The 19,159-nt window shown below is 31.3% G+C and overlaps 2 protein-coding genes across 2 annotated transcripts; both read right to left on the bottom strand.

Moving 5' to 3' along the window:
- Window positions 1-5,124: 5,124 nt before the first annotated feature.
- LOC131005975 (uncharacterized) lies at window positions 5,125-6,208 on the bottom strand. Its single transcript, XM_057933116.1, has one exon. The coding sequence runs from the start codon at window positions 6,147-6,149 to the stop codon at window positions 5,340-5,342; it is 810 nt and encodes a 269-aa protein (XP_057789099.1). The 5' UTR covers window positions 6,150-6,208; the 3' UTR covers window positions 5,125-5,339.
- A 5,970-nt stretch (window positions 6,209-12,178) lies between these two features.
- Window positions 12,179-19,122, bottom strand: LOC131012880 (major pollen allergen Ole e 10-like). Its single transcript, XM_057940870.1, has 3 exons — window positions 19,060-19,122; window positions 13,706-13,997; window positions 12,179-12,423 (listed from the first exon to the last, which is right to left on the bottom strand). The coding sequence occupies exons 1-3, from the start codon at window positions 19,120-19,122 to the stop codon at window positions 12,395-12,397; spliced, it is 384 nt and encodes a 127-aa protein (XP_057796853.1). The 3' UTR covers window positions 12,179-12,394.
- Between the last annotated feature and the right edge of the window lie 37 nt (window positions 19,123-19,159).

Here is a 19,159-nt window from a genome sequence, read left to right as displayed (position 1 = left end):
GAAAGGTATATTGAAACCTTAGTAACTAGCTATTAGCTAAGCATATATATGCAATTTAATCATTGGAGGATAGGAAATTAAATTTATTTTTAATTAAAAAGTATAAAAGACAATTAATAACTTTTTACCCTAAGAAAAAACGAGGGGAGATAATGCATTAACAGCTATATTACAAAAAAATGAACCTCGTAGAGTTATAGCAGACACAATAATGCATTTGTCATGAGGCCTCTTATTTAATGATGTGTGTATATATATTTTTTTTAAATTTAATAAGCTTACACTAATTTTATATTTCTAATTTACATTGTCAAATAATGTATTGTATTTTGTTTTTATCCTCTCAAGTATTTTCATGAGATTTATTTTTGAGTTTTCAGTTGATATTGTGTGCATGGTTAGTTTTCTTAGAATATTAATATTTTGATGAATGAATATTTTTGAAGGAAGTCAAAATTGTCATTTCATTATAATAATCGTTTAAAGTTTTATTTTTCGTAATTTAAAATTCAAAGAGCTATGAGTTCATGATTCAAGACGATTTTACTATTCAGGTCGATTTAATGGTTTGAAATGTAGTTTCACATGATTTGGGTTTCGAGCTGTGAATTCGCAGTTGAGTCGTGAACATTAAAAATATGAACATTTTTTCCGTTTTGGGGCATCTAACAAAAACATAAATATTTCTACTTTTGTACACTATCTAACAAAAACATTTTTTCCGTTTTGGGGCATCTAACAAAAACATAAATCTCTTTATTTTTCATAAAGTGGGACCTATTTTTCACTCACAATACACTTCTGTCTAACTTTTTTTTAAAACTCGTGCCACTTACAAATGCTCATGTTTTTTTGAGACGGATGGAGTATATTATTTGCAAAGTCATACTAATAAATTAAAATTTCGTGTATTTAGAAGTAAGATTTATACTCCCTCCGTCCCGCAAAGCTTGATCACTTTTCTTATATGACATTTTTTTTTTCTTCACATTTTCACTTTTTCACATATTATACTTAACATACTAAATATTAATAATTTTTTAATATCCGTGTCAAAAAAAAATGATCAAGTTTTGAGGGACAGAGGGAGTATTTATACAGTTATACTCCATATAAAATACTCCCTCCGTCCACGAAATGAGTACCCATTTGTGGACGGCACGGGTTTTAAGAAATATATTGAGTGTAGTGTGAATAGAATAAGGGTCCCACATTTTTTAGTGTATTAATTAAAAAGTTTTGTGGGGTACACTTGTCAAAAAGAAAAATTGGTACTCATTTCGTGGACGGACGGAAAAGAAAATATGGGTACTCATTTTGTGAACGGAGGGAGTAAAAAATATCTAAAAATTCATGTTCGTCTATTCTATTTAAGCGTTATTTAAAGCTTATTTATTAGTGTGAGACAAACGTGAAATTATTTAAAGCTTGAAGTTCACGAGCTACAAACCAACAATTCTCGGCTCAATTTACGAAAGAACTGTACGCACTCTTGCCTTATCACTGACGCCATTCTTCTTCCCCCAATACTCAAGTTTCCTTTTCTTTTAGTATTAATTAATTTTTCATTTATAGTAATAAATGTGTCTCCAATTTGAGTGATCGTACTAATTTATTACTCCCTCCGTTCCATTAGTAGTGTCTTATTTTTTTTGGCACGAAGATTAAGGAGTGTGTAGAAAATAGATAAAGTGGTTGATGAAAATTATTTAAATATTAGATATATAGAGAGAATATTGCCATAACGGGAATGAGACACTACTAATGGGACAACCCAAAAAGTAAAGTGGGACACTACTAATGGGACGGGGGGAGTATTTATTTTAAAAAATTAATGAATTTTGAGTTTCTAGCACGAATTCTAAGAAATATTAGATTAATATATTGTGAATAGAGAAGATGTCTCATTTTATGTAGTATTGTGTTAATTTAATAAAGGGTTAATACCGTAAAAAACCATGAACTTTGGGCCGATTTCCAAACTTTCCATGAACTATTTTTTTTATCCAATTTTCCATGAACTTAAGGACTTGAACAATTTTTCCATGATTTCTAAAATCCCCAAATTCAAAGCTGACATGGCACATTTTAAGTTACTGGAAAAATGACGTGGAATTGCCGGACGATTAATAAAACGACGCCGTTTAGGTGTGATAAAACGACGTCGTTTTTCATGTGTGTTGTCTCTCTCGCTCTTCTCTCTCTCTCCACTTTCTCTCTCCTGGAATTGACGCCGCCGCCGCCGCCGCGAATCGGAGCTGCTGCTGCTTGAAGATGAGACGTAGCTATTGCCGCTGCCTACCGCGAATCGGAGCAAGGGATGGGCCAGAGTTCACCTATTAATTGCTTTGATTTCCTCCGTCTCCTCCGCGACTAAATCGTCTGCTTAAATTGGGGGCAGGGACGCTGCGAATCTTGTGTGGTGGTGGGGAAAGGCAGCGTAGGGGCGGCGGATCTGGTGCCTTCGTACCCCTTTTCCTTCTCGCCGGCCCCTTCACGCCCTCGTCTCTCACCACCGGCGAGGAATTCTATGGAACCAGCAGACGTTTGGTGCCGGAGGCGGTGGTGAAGGAGGCGGCGGATCTGCAGGGTTGGTGTGGTGGTGGATCTGGTGTGGTGGTGGTAAAGGTCGCGAATCGGAGCAGAGCGGAGAGGGCGGCGACTGGCGTGGCGGCGGGAGGGGCGCCGGATCTGGTGCGGCGGCAGGTGGGCGGCGACTGAAATTAGGGTTTGGCCGGTGGGAAAAATGGAGGAAGGAAAGAGGGAGAAGAAAAGGCGCCGGCCTCGCGGCGCCGGAGTCGGCGAAAACCGGCGAAGTCCGCCGGAGGAGAGCGAGAGAGAGATAAGAGAGCAGAGAGGGAACGTAGGGAGAGAGAGAAGGGTGAGGAAGAAGAAGAATTAGCTTTTTTGTTTTTTTTAATATTATTTTCCATGTGGCAATTTTTGGTCCACATCAGCTCGTATTGCCAAATCATTGCCATGTCAGCCCGGAGTTTCACCGGAGGAAAAATTCGTGGAAAAATTGTTCAGGCGTTTAAGTTCATGGAAAATTGGATAAAAAAAATAGTTCATGGAAAGTTTTGAAATCGCACCAAAGTTCATGATTTTTTACGGTATTAACTCTTTAATAAAAAATAATGGTGGATCGGGATATTTTTTGTGAATACTTATAAAAAGTAGGATTAAAAAAAAATTATTTACGATACAACATTCAAATTTTGGGCATCACAGAATTGGACATCTATAATATGTGTCGTTTACGATATTCATCCACTCCCTCCATCTTCAAAGAAGTGCTATATTATAGAGTTTTTTTTTTTTTTTTTTTTTTGCTCATTTTTAAGTGTTATATTATGAAATTCACCTACACTACTTGTATACATGAAAAAAGTTGCAAAATTTGAAACATACATTGTTGAAATTGGTCCGATAGGACCAATGAGGCCTAGCTTCAGTGCCAAAATCGAGGCACTAAAAAACTCTCATTTGAGATATGTTTTTGGGTTCAATATCGCCTGCGAGCGGTGTAATTTTCCACTTTTGTATGGGTAGTGGTCTCATCGCCTGTGTGCAGTTATTTTCTCAATTTGTGTTGTGTAAAGGTCCCGTCTGCGTGCGAGTTGCTTATTTGAATATATTTAAATACCTTTAATAATTCTAATTCGAAACTAGTTTTCCGAATGACACTACTACAACATACAAATGACACTTTAATATTTTCAATAACATTACTTCAACATACAAATGACACAGTAAAAAGGAAAAAGACCGTTCATCCTTTACTGCCGGAATGCTGCTTTCTAGTGATTCTTGCGCCAGCCAGTGACAATAAATTGTTAGGAAAAATAAATAAAAATGAAATAAGCTCTTTTTTTATAGCGCAAACATCGTTAGTTAGGTGAGGCCACCAATTTGCAATTGATGATCGAAAACAAGTCAATTAGCAAATCCTTTTTTTTTTTTTTTTATGGATGCCAACTCTTTTTCCCATCACTTTACCAACATATATAAACACTAAAGAAAACAGACACCATTTTTTTAATATTATTTTTTCTTTCTCCAATTACTAATTAGCACAATAGGTTATTGGATCATATATCATCGATATTGTGTAATTTTTATTTTTATTTGTTTAGATATTTAATTTACTTTATGGTATGAAAATGACATTTTTGATTTCTTACAATTTTGCAGTAATGCACTTGTACAAGCTAACTGTTTCGTTGCAGAAGGCACAAATTTAGAATAGATTTAAGAATAGAATATTCAACTGGGATTTATTGATGCAAGATAATATAGAATATATATCGACAGTTACTGATTCAATTTTGAAATGAATACTTAGTGATTTAGGGAAAGATGTGCTGGTCACTGCTTTTTCCATAATTATTCAATTAATGGCTATTTCTAAAACCAAAAACTAATCGATTAACGGCTGAACAAATATTTTAATCTAAACTCATAATATGATATCAAAATTAATTAAAATACAAGATTCGCATTTAAGATGAGATTCCATCCGCCCCATTAATAATGACTCACGTTCCTATTTCATCTTTTTCATTAATAATGATTTGTTTCAAAAAATAAAATCATCTTATCTCACATAAACAATACTCTCTCTGACCCCATTGATAATGATTCACTTTATTTTTTTTGTTTCTCTCATTGATACTGACCTGTTCCAAAATTGATAATGACTCGCTTTTCTTTTTTGTTTCTCTTATTGATAATGACTTGTTTAAGGATAGAAAATTGTCTATATCTCATAAAGTTATGGACTCAACCACTTTCTATTATTTTTATCTATAAATCACTCTTCATCATTTTGAATTAACTATATTGAAAAATAATTTTTTTGCCTTATGAGATTCAAAATCAAGCATTCATGCTTTAATGGAGTTCACATTTAAATGCTTTTCATGTATAGATAACACATATGTATAAATGGTTTAAATGAATTTAAATATATATTATAAATAAAATTTTATTTTTAATTAATTATTTTCTACAATAAATTATTAATCTTTAATAATCTTATTTTATAAGATAAATCTAATTTTTGTATTGTTATCAACATATTGCTCCCCTCTTTTCTTACCTATATCCACATTAAATCCACAATTTATCCATTCTTACATCAAAAATAAAAATTAAAAAATTATGTAACCATTTTTACAAAAAATTCCACCACCTCCTTGCCAATTACAAAAGAGAAATTGAAAAAAAAAAATTATATATCGTCAGTCAAATCCTTCAAAAAGAAAATCTCGAATACTTAAAGAAGGAGAAAAAAAAAATGGTAATTAATTAAACAAAAACCGCAACACGCCTAAATCTCAATGCGCGACGGCGAGCGGCGGCGCGCAGCCGATGCTCCTCTGCTCCGGCAGGGCGAGCATCGCCGTGTGATCGATGAAATCCTTGAGCGCCACCACGGCCTGCAGTACGCTCCTCAGATCCTCGGCGCAGACGAACCCTAAATCCCCAATCCTCCTCACCGCGTAGACGTAGAACGTGACGCAGCCCTTCCGGAACTTGAATCGCGCCATCTCGCAGCCGGCGAGGCCGCGGATCAGCTTCCGGTTGACCTCGCCGAGCGGGATCTCCGCCGGCCAGAGCCGCTCCACGGCGGCGCGCATCGCCTCCGACTCGAACACGAACACCACCACCTTCGATTTCCGCGTGCCGAGGCCGAGCGTGAGCGTGTGCCACGCGCGGTGCGCCAGGATCGTGAAGTTCGTAGGCAGGTACGCCGCGGCGGAGGCGAACGCCGCGCGCGCCGGCGGGAGGGCGAGCAGGCGGAGGAGCTCCAGCGGCCGCGCGCGGCGCACGGTGAAGGATTTCACGATGAATTGGCCGCCGAAGCGGAGGCCCTTGACGTCGGCGGAGGGCTTGAAGGAGAGGTCGGTTTTGGCGGCGGCGGTCTGGTCGTTGGGGTGCTGGTGCTTCGGCTTCTTATTTTTGTTGCTTTTGGATTTTTTCTCTTCCATGAGGCGGCGGCGGGCGGCGGCGGAGGGGTGGGAGAAGTGATGAAATGTGGTGATTTTTTTTTTGTTTTTTGTTTTTGGAGGAAGATGAAAAGTGATGATTGATGAGAGTGATAACAGATCTTTGGCAATAAACTGTGCCGACGATATAACTTTCATTTATGGATTTTAATGAATATTTCCTAACTATGCTGATTTAATTATTTTTTTAGGTTACAGACACATTAAATATTTTTGGGGTACACTAGTACTGGTGGAAATAGAGTTAAAGAAATTGTTACTGAAATTCCTCAAATATAAAGAAAAAAGTAGTTACCAAATAATTATTTCGACGCACTTTCAGTTTTAATTTGTCTCATTTATAATGATATTTTTAAAAAATAATAAGCGATCAGTATTTTCTCTATCCACTTTACATTTTTAACGCTTTATTCTTAATTTTTGTGCGCAAAGTAAATGTACAAAGTGAGACGAAGGAAGTATTTAAGTATACGTAGTCTATCTCGTGGTGGGATGGTTAATATCGAAGGTTAAGTATTTCAAATTTGAATGAATGGTCCAAGTGTTTTTTAAAATTTTATTTATCCAGCTCAAAAAAATATGGGTGCTATTTATAAATGTTTCTCTATCTTTTTTGAATGTTTTGTGTTCTCAAATAAAATAGGTGGAGGTTCAAATCAGAATTTTATTTAAAATGAGAGTGGAATTATTTTCAGTAGTTTGGTCATGAAGATTTACGGTGAATGTATTATCTTGAATTCTTGATGGATAAATGTAATATGTAGATTCGAATCTTAAAGAAAGCAAAAATTTCATTTTTCTAGTGCACTTCATTTCACGGCAAATGCAGTAATTTTACACTTAATTGCAAATTTGCAATATTCTCAATTTTGTTGGTAAAAATACGATTTTCACAATAACTCCTCCTTATATATTTATGCCATATATGAAAGTACAAATATTGATGTGTGGACGAATTAAAAATGATAATTATTAAATAAGAATGCTAGTAAAAAAAATGAGTAATGCTAAACAGCCACGTTGTAGCTACCCACAATTTACTTGAATAGAAAATAATTTAATTTATTTAACTTATTTTTTAAAATAAAAATAAGATTTAGTTATTTTATCATATTATCTACATTATAGTAAATTTTTTTGCAATGTTTTGGTAATTTTTTTATTTTTATTAAAAAATAAATTAAAAATAAAAAATGCAAAAAAAATTAAAAAAAATAAGTACAATGTAGAGAATATAATAAAATAACTAAATCCTATTTTTATTAAAAAAATAAATTAAATAAATGAGGATTATCCTTATTTTATTAGTGTGTGTGTGGCTGCATAGATTTATTGAAAAAAAAATAGCCCTCAAAGATCTACATTATTATGGACACAATTATAGAGAATTAGGACCACAATCTCACGCCCTATTAAGGAAAGCTCTCTACCCGAAAGAATTATTCATTTATAGATATAGGATAGAATCATGCAATTCTCAATGTACAATGATAAAGATTAGGGTAATTTCTAAGTTGGATCTGATTTTGGAAAAACTCTCTAGGCAACGCAGCCACAACTTGTAGAGACTCGCTGAAGCGAAATTCATTTGATAAGACGTTTTCTTTTAACAATTAAATTGATGGTTTGAATTACCGTTAAAAAGTAATTATGAAATTGTTATTGATTTATCTTTGAAATCGGGTTATCGGAGTCGCACCTCATTAAAATCTTTTCACTCAAATCAAAAGAAAAAATGACATATGTAGGGAAAATAATACAAATCTACTTGATAATTCTAGTATAAGAAAAACTATACATATTACTACTTTCTTTTTTTGAGATATAAGATACATATCATAACATGAAATGTATAATGAATTAATCAAATTACTAGAATAAATAAATGAAAATGTAATTCACATGACATTGGTAAGAAAAGAATCAATAACATTTTACAAGAAAGAGTTTTTGATGCTCAAACCAAATATTAATTGGGACAAATCCAATTTATTCCATTTGTTTCTATAGATGAATAACATCTTATTTGGTTGGGCAAAAGTTGCTAATTAACTATGAAGTATATCATATTTATATACAAACATTCGAGAAACTTATTAATTAGGATATTACATTTAGTGGGGTGGAATAGAGAGCTAAAGTGGGATAACTTACAACATTAATTTGGAGTTACTACCTTATTGAGTTAGACAAGAGCTTTTTTGGCCTGATAATACTAAATTGTTCAAGATTATTTTTTGCTATTTATCCTAAACATTTTTTCTCTTAAGAAAACTTGTCCGGAATTAAAGGAATAGTAAACAAAAACTAACAATTAAGCCGTAAGAAGAAAGAGACACTCTCCCGTGCAACTGGTTTATGAATGACACTATTTCAACATACAAATGATATTTGGAGATCTTCAAGTGTCACTTGTATGTTGAAGTAGTGTCATTCGGAAATGTACAAGTGTCATTTCCCAAATGAAGTAGTGTCATTTTGGAAACCAGTTGCACGGTGCAACCGATTGCACAAGAGTATTTGTAAAGAAGAAATGATATCATAATGTCGAATATCCAAATTAAATAACTTTAATTTAGAAATGGGTAGATCTATTAAGGGCCCGCACCAGGCTCCAGCCTAATGTAAGTAGTAAAGTTTTTCTTATATATGTGTATTATATTAAGGCAAATTCAAAATTAGCCTAGCATAAATGATTAAAAAAATTAAAATAAATTTATTGTGTTTGTGAAGTGTGCCATGCTAGCAAAGAGCTCGACTGAAATACTTTAATATCATTCTCCTCCACTTTCCCTTCATGGCTCCTTCGATCACACTACGGTGGTATGAGCACCGTCGTTGAATTAATAGTGTATTTTTCCGTCTACCCTATTATCAAATTCTGAATTCTTATGTATCTTGATAAATCAATTGAAATGGAACTAATTAAATGCTTCTTTTTCATGCGATATTTTAATTAGGGTTGAATTTTGTGCTCCCCAATTATGTTGGCATTCAAGGATTGATGGAAAAATAAAATGGTGGAAGATCAAAATGAAGAAATAACTTAAAACTTTTTTTATTTATTTATCATAAAATACATCAAATCTTGTAAAAAGCAGACTTTTCTTTTCTAGTGTTGGAAGCAGTCGCTATGATTACCAAGTTCTAATGGGGCCAAGAAAGGAAGAAACAAAATTAAAATGTTTCTACCAATCCCACATAGACAAAATTCAAAATTATAATGTTTCTAGCTATCCCACATAGACAAAATTTTCTCACATAATTTAATTTGGCATTTTGCACACAAAGGATTCGGAAACATTAATAGTCTAGCTAAATACTACTATATTAAAAAAAATCATAAAAATTTCTCTAAAAAAAAATCATAAAAATTTCTCTAAAAAAAATCATAAAAATCGAATTAACCCAAAAATTAAAGGCTTAAGATTAGGATCGAAAACTTTAAATTCAATTAAATAGAATTGAAATAGTTGAGGTTCGATTATAATTGATCCGATTGACATCCCTAATTTAATTTCATAATTACTGAAAAGCTCTTACGTGTCATCAAGTGGGTACCTTAATACATAAATCAATTAATTAAATATTGTGGCCTAGTGGATAGGTAATAATTAATTATCTTTAATTTTGGTTTGATTATAATTGAATTTGACAGGTCTTGGTGGATTAGAGATAAAAGATTTTGATTGAATTCAACTAGTACAATTAGAATTGGATTCCATGTCACCTCTAATTGCTCAGCAAATTTGGATTATTTTACAATCTTAAGAAATAAAGATTCAACTGTTAATTAAATGGACCTAACTAATTATCTATGCAACTACTATTTTATCTAACTAATTATCTATGCAACTAAAAGTCTAAAAGCAAGCATGCTGTCGCATTCACTTAGATTAATTAATTAATTAATCAGTATAAAATATAGCTTTTCTACAGCTAAATATGTTTCTCCAAATTGTGATAATGATTGTGGATTTTTTTATTATTGATAAATGAGAGTGGTTTATTTGTTTTTTCAAAAATATCAAACAACTAAGTAATGGGAGATTTTAAGAGTCGGATGTACAATGTTATCATTATAAACATCTATTTTTTTTATTTAATTATTATTTTACTACTCTCTTTTCTTCTCCTTTATAGCTTTTTTTTTTTTTTTTTTAATATGATTGATAGCCCAACTCTAAGTAAACACGATATATAACAAGCTATACTCTCTAATCAATTCATAGGTTTTACATAAAAGGTGAAGTCGAGCTTTTTAAAATTCCACTATGATGACAACTTGAGCTCCATGTACACCAAAAGCTCAAATAATTAAAAAGGGTAAATATCAGTTTTTGTTCTAATATTTGAGCAAAATCATAAATATAAATTAGCGATCGAAAGTTGAGATAAAAATTGATATTCTTAATTTGATAAACATTGATATTCTTAATTTGATGTTTATCTTAAGGATGTGTTTTCTTTGATTGATAAATTTATCATGAGAAAATAAAGGATAACATAAATTTATGACTTTAAATGCCTTTTTTCTTTTCCCTCATTTTCTAGAAAAGAAAATTTCACCATTTTTTATTCCTTTTTTTTTCACTTTAACGAGGGATAGTATTATCACACTAAAAATAGAGTGATAATATTATCCCTCCTTAAAGTGAAAAGAAGAAATGAAAAATGGTTTGTAGAAAATGAGAGAAAAGAAAGACAACATTTAAAGACAAATTTTGATTATCCATCCTTTTGTGATAATAAATTATAAATTAACGAGAACACACCATAATAGAAAAATGAGCGATTTTATTTTATTTTATTTTATTTTTCTTTTTTAAACGAGGGATCTTCTCAAATTCGACTTAATAAAGGCTAAAAATTCGAGAAAAGTTCAGAAGTATAGTGTATTTATTAATTTTTGATTGCACGTAGGAAGAATCACACATTATAGAAATTCTAATTGATACTAAAAAAAATAAGAAGCCCATAACCAAAGATGCAACATTTGGAACTTCGATATATATTCTTTCCCAATGCTAGAGTTCGGAAATAATTTCAATAACTTTGTCGTCACCAAATAACTCAAACACGTTACATAATTATATTTTGATAACTAAGTGGTGGAATTGATGCTTCGACCATTAATCTTTTGATAATATATATTTTGATCTAGCTATTCTTTTTCCCAAGTTTATATTTTTTCTTGGGTTTTATCTAAGTGATGGAATTGATGCTTCAGCTTTTTGAGTTGAATAATGTTTGTCTAGGGTTTTCGGCACCTTTTATTTCTAAATTAAAAGTCACTTTTAATTATTCCGGTGGGGAATATTAACTAATATTATTAAGTATTGTAGTTAAATTTTGTTTCATGCCTTAGAGCATAGCAATGGGGGGCTCGTTGCTGGGCTCGAGCCCCCATTTTTTGAGGCCCCCATTGCCGCACCGCAGGCTCGCGAGCCTGCCCCCTCCATGCTCTGGGCTCAAAGCATGCACCCAATTAGATTTTTTTAGGCGATTTAAAAAAAAAATGCAGATTTGAATTTAATGTTTCTATATTTTTCACTTTTTTTATTTAATATAATGTTTGATTTTTAATTTAATGAATTTTAAGTTGTTAAATTTAATGTTAATTTTAATTAAAAACAACAATAAAATTAAATAGGAAATGAAGATAGAAATTAAAGAGTCAAGGGGTGGGTTTTCCCATTGTGGAGAGTGAGCTCTACATTATGGATGCTCTTAATCATAAACCAAATATTGTCTTACAAAAATAATTTTGATAATATACGACATAATTAATAGTGCAAAAAATAATTAAAATTTATTTAAAGCAATATTTACCCTCAAAAAATTGTTCTCTACAGGCAATTTGATGTCTGATAACACAAACTCTTGCACTAGCAATTTCATGAAAAAGATAATTACTTACAAATTCTTAAATTTCACCAAATTTTATCTGGGTAATTATTGAAATGTTAATTTACTCTGATTTTACTATCAATTAGAATTCAACTACCATTAGTAAAATCAATTAGAATTCAAACTAAATTTACCATTACTCAATTATGAAACGACATCATTTCAGCCAAATCGATTATCACACGAAAATAACCATGCATCAAATTAAATTAATAGCTCAATAATTATCACTCATTAGTTAATTAGTGAAGGCATACTAGCGGAAAAAATTTGGCAATACCCAATTAATCAAACTCATACCATACTTTCTACATAAATATTTCTCCCACTCATACAATATCTTTTTTCTTATTTTTTTAGGGGAAAGAGAGTGGAGAATGATACATAAATTACAAGATAAATAGAGAGGCCTAAACTAACAAATAAATGTTATTTTCCCTAATAAGAGAAAATTTCCTTTCCTGCTAATGGAATCAAGCGATGTATTTGCAAGGACCATTACCTGCAACAAACACATACCACACATCTTAGTAAAACAAATCATATTTTTGCAAAAATGAAAACCAAAATATGCTAACTATACATATCCAATGGGCTCGAGATTTTACATATTTTTGGGGAGTGTTTGGTTACTCAACATCAATTAAAGTGGCCCAACATTAATCGATATCGAACTGGTATGACTTCTCATTAATTTTGTTATGGGAGAGACCAATACTCATAAAGTAAGATTAATTCTACGTGGCACTATCCAAGACTAAGCAAGTACCGAGCCCGAGCCCGCCCAATCGAACAATATATCAAGAAACTAAGGGGGTATTTAGCTAAGCTTATAAGAGGGCGTTTATTTTGGATGACTAACAAGATGCATGATTAAATATTTTTATTCTAAAAAATAGAATTATTTCAATCTTACACTTGCAATGGGATAAGAATCAAACAAAATTAGCTTAAATGATAAAAGTAATCAAGGGTCTTGGACTCTTGGGATAAATTAAAGTTCTAATCCATCAAAGTAAACACGGGATTAGCCTTACTATTTTTTATCTAACAAGTGTTTGGGTAACTGAGATTATAAGCTAAAAAGACAATCGTGAATTAGAGAGACAAAATCGATAAAATATAAAATTGAAAAAGTTAGTGAAAAATAACAAATTACAATACTGTTATTTTTGTAAAATTATTACTACTACTAATAAAATCATGAAAAATAAATTGGAGTTAAAGAACTTATTTTTAGGGAGGTTATTAACTATTTTAAAAACCATATAACATTTTCTAAATCAAGTCTAATCCACAAAACTGAGTAGATTATGCAACCTCCCGTTTACATGATAAATTTATAATTCAAATATTATATTCATCCTTATGTTAAGAAAACTATAATAGCAATAGTTATAATACACTCCCTCCGTCCCACTTATAATGACACATTCGTTTTGGGCACATAGATTAAAAATAAGGTGTTAAGAGTGTAAACTGAATTTCCTCAAAAAAAAGTGTAAATTGGGTAGAGACCGCTTATTTAATATGTATAAAGTGAGTAGGGACCACAAACTATTTTTAGAATGTACCATTAGAAATGTGATAAATTAAAAAGGAAATTACGCCATTATAAGTGGGATGGATGGAGAATAATATCTTCACTTACTATGTGAGACTTTTTTCAAATGACAGAAATTAATCAGTAGTAAAATGAAAACTAAACCAAATTATCCTTGTCATGAACTAGATTACTATGTTAATGATCAAAACATTTGGAGGAAAGGAGTAGAGAAACATACTTGGATCAGTAGTGGTAATGACAGCAGAGTCAGAGAAAACACAGTTGAAGTCGTGACGGCCTTCTTTCTGATAGAAAGAGTTCATGACGAAAGCCGCGTGAGCCCTCACGTTGTTCGGGTTGAAGCAAGCGCCGCCTGCCTGAATAGGGCTGCAGTCCACACCTTGGCTGCACACATAGTCTATGTCCGCCTGCAACTGGGCGTCGGTCGCCTCCGGCCTCGGCACGCACCACTTCTTCCCGCCTTGGGTCGACGGCGACGTTTTTGGAGCTGGCTGCACATTTAAGTACCACTTTCAGAAACATGTAGTTTTGTATCATTCCAGACATCCAAACAGTGAAGATAGCAGGATTCAAACTCAAGAAAAAAGAAATCTACCTACCTATTCTTAAATTTCAATTTTGTGTTTTCAGTTAGATTTGCAGTTGTTGATTTTGTTGATTATACCCAATTATGGTATATAATTACTTTCTAGTTTTAACTTTTCAATTTTAAGGTTTATTATTTTTTAGTCAAGATTTAATAATTAATACTCCCTCCGTCCGCCAAAAGTATTCCACAATTACTATATTTGGCGTCCGCAAAAAGTATTCCACTTTCCTTTTTAAGCCATGGTCCCACCATCCACCTTTATACTTTATCCTTACAAACACTCTTTATTTACAAAAAACCCACCCCAAATTCAATCTCAATCACACATCTCACAAAGTGGTGGGACCCTTTCTCCACTACATCAACATCATCACACATTTTATTAAACTCCGTGCCCGGCCAAAGTGGAATACTTTTGACGGACGGAGGGAGTATTTGTTAATAGTATATATTTATCTTTATTCCAATAATGGTTAATACTGATATAGGAAAATAAATGCTAAGCACTTTATGCATGTTGGATTGTTATCGGGTTGTATGAAAACAACACAAATCGACACGAACATAACACGAAATTATTGAATCAACATGATAAGGACACAAACACAATAACATTAGACGATAACCTATTAATTTCATGGATACATAAACTTAGCTAGTAGATCTCGAAAGTATCAATCACAAACATATATGATACTTCTTCCATCAACGAAAAATTTGCTACAATTTTCTCGTGTCAGTCCATAAAAAAATTATCATTTCTATTTATAGTAATAAAGTCCACATAATTTCACTCACATTTAAAACGTGACCCTTAATACACTCACAAGTTCACAACTCCACTTACATTTCATTAAAAACTTGTATCATCCATAATGTGATAAAATTGGCTTGCAGATCTCGAAAGTATCAATCACATACATGATACTTCCTCCATCAACGAAAAATTTTCCATAATTTTCTTTTCGGTAATTTCCATTTATAGTAGTATAAGGGTCCACATAATTCCACTCACATTCAAAATGCGACCCTTAGTTACTTCACTCACAACTCTACTTACATTTTATTAAAACTTGTGCCGTCTATAATGTGACAAATTTTTTATCAAAGCAAGCAATATAATTAATCAAAAATCTAATTTATTTTGTTGGAATGCCATGGAGAAATTAATGATTAAACTATGATGAGAAAGCGAAGAAAAAAAATCTTGAAGAAAAAATACTATGCAGCAAAACAAATGGCGTTTGGTAATTCGAAAGAAGAAAGGTGAAAGAGAGAAGAATAAAGCATAACGGGCAAAAAAATGACACGATTTAAAGCTAAAAAGAAAACAAAGAATCGACAGCTCACATGCTAATAAGCATCTCGATTTTTGGATTCATCACTACCATAATATAATACACATATTTTAATTTGATATAATACAAACTTAGTTTGACAAAATCTTCAATTTAGAAGACCGTTAGTCAAATTTAAATATTTCATCTATGAAATTGAAACTAATCCTATTCCACCGACTACGACATTAAACTAATACTAACTAAATTAAGTCATCAATTCTATAAGCTATATATATAATCCTTATAAACGTATCATCTATATTTAGATTCACCATGAATCAAATCCATATGCACATCACAATCAAACACTACTTATATTTTAATTATGATTAACAAATTCTAATTATAGATTAATATACTCTCAAGAGAAGATTGATGGTCTTACTTAAGTTTAATCATGATGGTCTTATAAACTAATGATTTATGAATAATAGAATTTATAAAGTGAGGAGAATCTATACAATATTTCACAATTTTATGTGTGCTATCGTGTCACACTCTTATAAATTTATTATAATATTATAAAATACACTTATAATTTTATGTGTGCGATTGAAGGTCTCCAAGTTATTATAATAATAATAATAATAATAATAATAATAATAATAATAATAATAATAATAATAATAATAATAATAATTATAAATTAATTATCACACTTTATTATAAATATTCCAAGTGAATTTATAATTTTCACGTCAATGTCGGACTTTCCACATTGTCATAATTTGATTCCGAAAGTGTAAGCTCATGCCATTTTTATACATTTGATAAAAATTAAGCCATTTTTTGTATTAATATAGTTCGTGCCGTTTTTACAAATGATTTCAAAGTTCATGCCATTTTTTTGTATTTTTTAAAGTTAATGTCATTTTTACAAATGACTCCAAAGTTCAGGCCATTTTTACAAATGATTTCAAAGTTCAGGCCATTTTTTTGTATTTTTCAAAGTTCAGGCCATTTTTGCAAATGATTTCGAAGTTTAAGCTATTTTTTTGTATTTTTTAAAATTCGGGCTATATTTACAAACGACTCCAAAGTTCGGGTCATAAACTACAATTAACCCAAAAATAAATACTTAAGATTAGGATCGAAAATAATTAAAGTTAGATTACAATTAATCCGATTGACGTCCCTAATTTAATCACATAATTACTGAAAAGCTCCTATGTGTCATCAAGTGGGTACCTTAATACATAAATCAATTGAATATTGTGGCCTAGTGGATATGTTATGTCACAAGTGGATAGGTAATAATTAATTATCTTTAATTTTGGTTTGATTATAATTGAATTTGACGGTCTTGGTGGATTAGAGATAAAAGATTTTGATTGAATTCAACTAGTACAAGAATTGGATTCCATGTCACCTCTAATTGCTCAGCAAATTTGGATTATTTTACAATCTTAAGAAATAAAGATTCAACTGTTAATTAGTTGGACCTAACTAATTATCTATGCAACTACTATTTTATCTAACAAATTATCTATGCAACTAAAAGTCTAAAAGCAAGCATGCTGTCGCATTCACTTAGATTAATTAATTAATTAATCAGTATAAAGTATTGCTTTTCGACAGCTAAATATGTTTCTCCAAATTGTGATAAACTGATAATGATTGTGGATTTTTTTTTATTATTGATAAATGAGAGTGGTTTATTTGTTTTTTCAAAAATATCAAACAACTAAGTAATGGAAGATTTTAAGAGTCGGATGTACAATGTTATCATTATAAACATCTATTTTTTTTTTAATTATTATTTTACTACTCTCTTTTCTTCTCCTTTATAGCTTTCTTTTCTTTGAACATGATTGATAGCCCAACTCTAAGTAAACACGATATATAACTAACTATACTCTCTAATCAATTCATAGGTTTTACATAAAAGGTGGAGTCTGAGATTTTTTAAATTCCACTATGATCAGGGACGGAGCCAGGAATTAAGTTCGGGGGGGCTGAACTTGTGCGGACCGCCCCCGAGATTTTTTTTTTGGCATTTTGTATATTTAAGGTATTTTTTTATATTAAAATATGAGTATAATACTAATAATAACGAACAATATTTTCATAGATTATATAATTTCAATATATCACAAAACTTTTTTTGGACATTCCGTATATTTAAGACATTTTTTATTAAAAGGCAAGCATAATAATAATAATAATAATAACAAACAACATGTTCATAGATTATATATTTTCTATATATTAGAAATTAGTTTCAATACATTATAATTTTTTTTAGCATTTCATACATATTAGGCATTTTTTATTAAAAGACAAGTATAATAGTAATGATAACAAACAATATTTCATAGTATAGTTTTAAATAACAAAATTATCCTTAAATTAAGTATACATGAGAGAATATAATAACCAAATACTCTTTTATAAAACAAAATTATTTTATAATAGGTATAAACATATATCTATATATATTTATAAAAAAACTCAAAATTTGGGAGGGGGCTCTAGCCCCCCTGGCTCCGTCCCTGACTATGATGACAACTTGAGCTCCATGTACACCAAAAGCTCAAATAATTAAAAAGGGTAAATATCAATTTTTGTTCTAATATTTGAGCGAAATCATAAATATAAATTAGCGATCGAAAGTTGAGATAAAAATTGATATTCTTAATTTGATAAAAAATGATATTCTTAATTTGATGTTTATCTTAAGGATGTGTTTTCTTTGATTGATAAATTTATCATGAGAAAATAAAGGATAGCACAAATTTATGGCTTTAAATGCCTTTTTTCTTTTCCCTCATTTTCTACAAAAGAAATTTCACCATTTTTTATTCCTTTTTTTTCACTTTAAAGAGGGATAGTATTATCACACTAAAAATAGAGTGATAATATTATCCCTCCTTAAAGTGAAAAGAAGAAATGAAAAATGATTTGTAGAAAATGAGAGAAAAGAAAGACAGTATTTAAAGACATAAATTTTTGTTATCCATCCTTTTGTGATAATAAATTATAAATTAACAAGAACACACCATAATAGAAAAATGAGCGATCTTATTTTATTTTATTTTATGTTTCTTTTTTAAACGAGGGATCTTCTCAAATTCGACTTAATAAAGGTTAAAAATTCGAGAAAAGTTCAGATGTATAGTGTATTTATTAATTTTTGATTGCGCGTAGGAAGAATCACACATTATAGAAATTCTAACAATGATACTAAAAAAAATAAGAAGCCCATAACCAAAGATGCAACATTTGGAACTTCGATATATATTCTTTCCCAATGCTAGAATTCGGAAATAATTTCAATAACTTTGTCGTCACCAAATAACTCAAACACGTTACATAATTATATTTTGATAATTTTGTTACGTATAGTTCAATTTGAATATTTTCATGGTTTTATTAGTTAGCTTCTAAGTGGTGGAATTGATGCTTCGACCATTAATCTTTTGATAATATATATTTTGATCTAGCTATTCTTTTTCCCAAGTTTATATTTTTTCTTGGGTTTTATCTAAGTGATGGAATTGATGCTTCAGCTTTTTGAGTTGAATAATGTTTGTCTAGGGTTTTCGGCACCTTTTATTTCTAAATTAAAAGTCACTTTTAATTATTCCGGTGGGGAATATTAACTAATATTATTAAGTATTGTAGTTAAATTTCGTTTCATGCCTTAGAGCATAGCAATGGGGGGCTCGTTGCTGGGCTCGAGCCCCCATTTTTTGAGGCCCCCATTGCCGCACCGCAGGCTCGCGAGCCTGCCCCCTCCATG

The sequence above is a fragment of the Salvia miltiorrhiza genome, chromosome 1, assembly GCF_028751815.1.
Source record: "Salvia miltiorrhiza cultivar Shanhuang (shh) chromosome 1, IMPLAD_Smil_shh, whole genome shotgun sequence".
Taxonomy (NCBI): domain Eukaryota; kingdom Viridiplantae; phylum Streptophyta; class Magnoliopsida; order Lamiales; family Lamiaceae; genus Salvia; species Salvia miltiorrhiza.
This window is presented reverse-complemented; position numbering and strand designations above follow the sequence as displayed.

Excerpts from the sequence above, each read along its gene's own strand:
- LOC131005975 (XM_057933116.1), bottom strand. The coding sequence starts at position 6,149 with ATGAAAGTTATATCGTCGGCACAGTTTATTGCCAAAGATCTGTTATCA.
- LOC131012880 (XM_057940870.1), bottom strand. The coding sequence starts at position 19,122 with ATGGGGGCCTCAAAAAATGGGGGCTCGAGCCCAGCAACGAGCCCCCCA. Across the intron at positions 13,998-19,059 it reads CCCCATTGCTATGCTCTAAG|TGGTACTTAAATGTGCAGCC; the intron begins GCATGAAACGAA and ends TGTTTCTGAAAG. Across the intron at positions 12,424-13,705 it reads CATTACCACTACTGATCCAA|GTAATGGTCCTTGCAAATAC; the intron begins GTATGTTTCTCT and ends TGTTTGTTGCAG.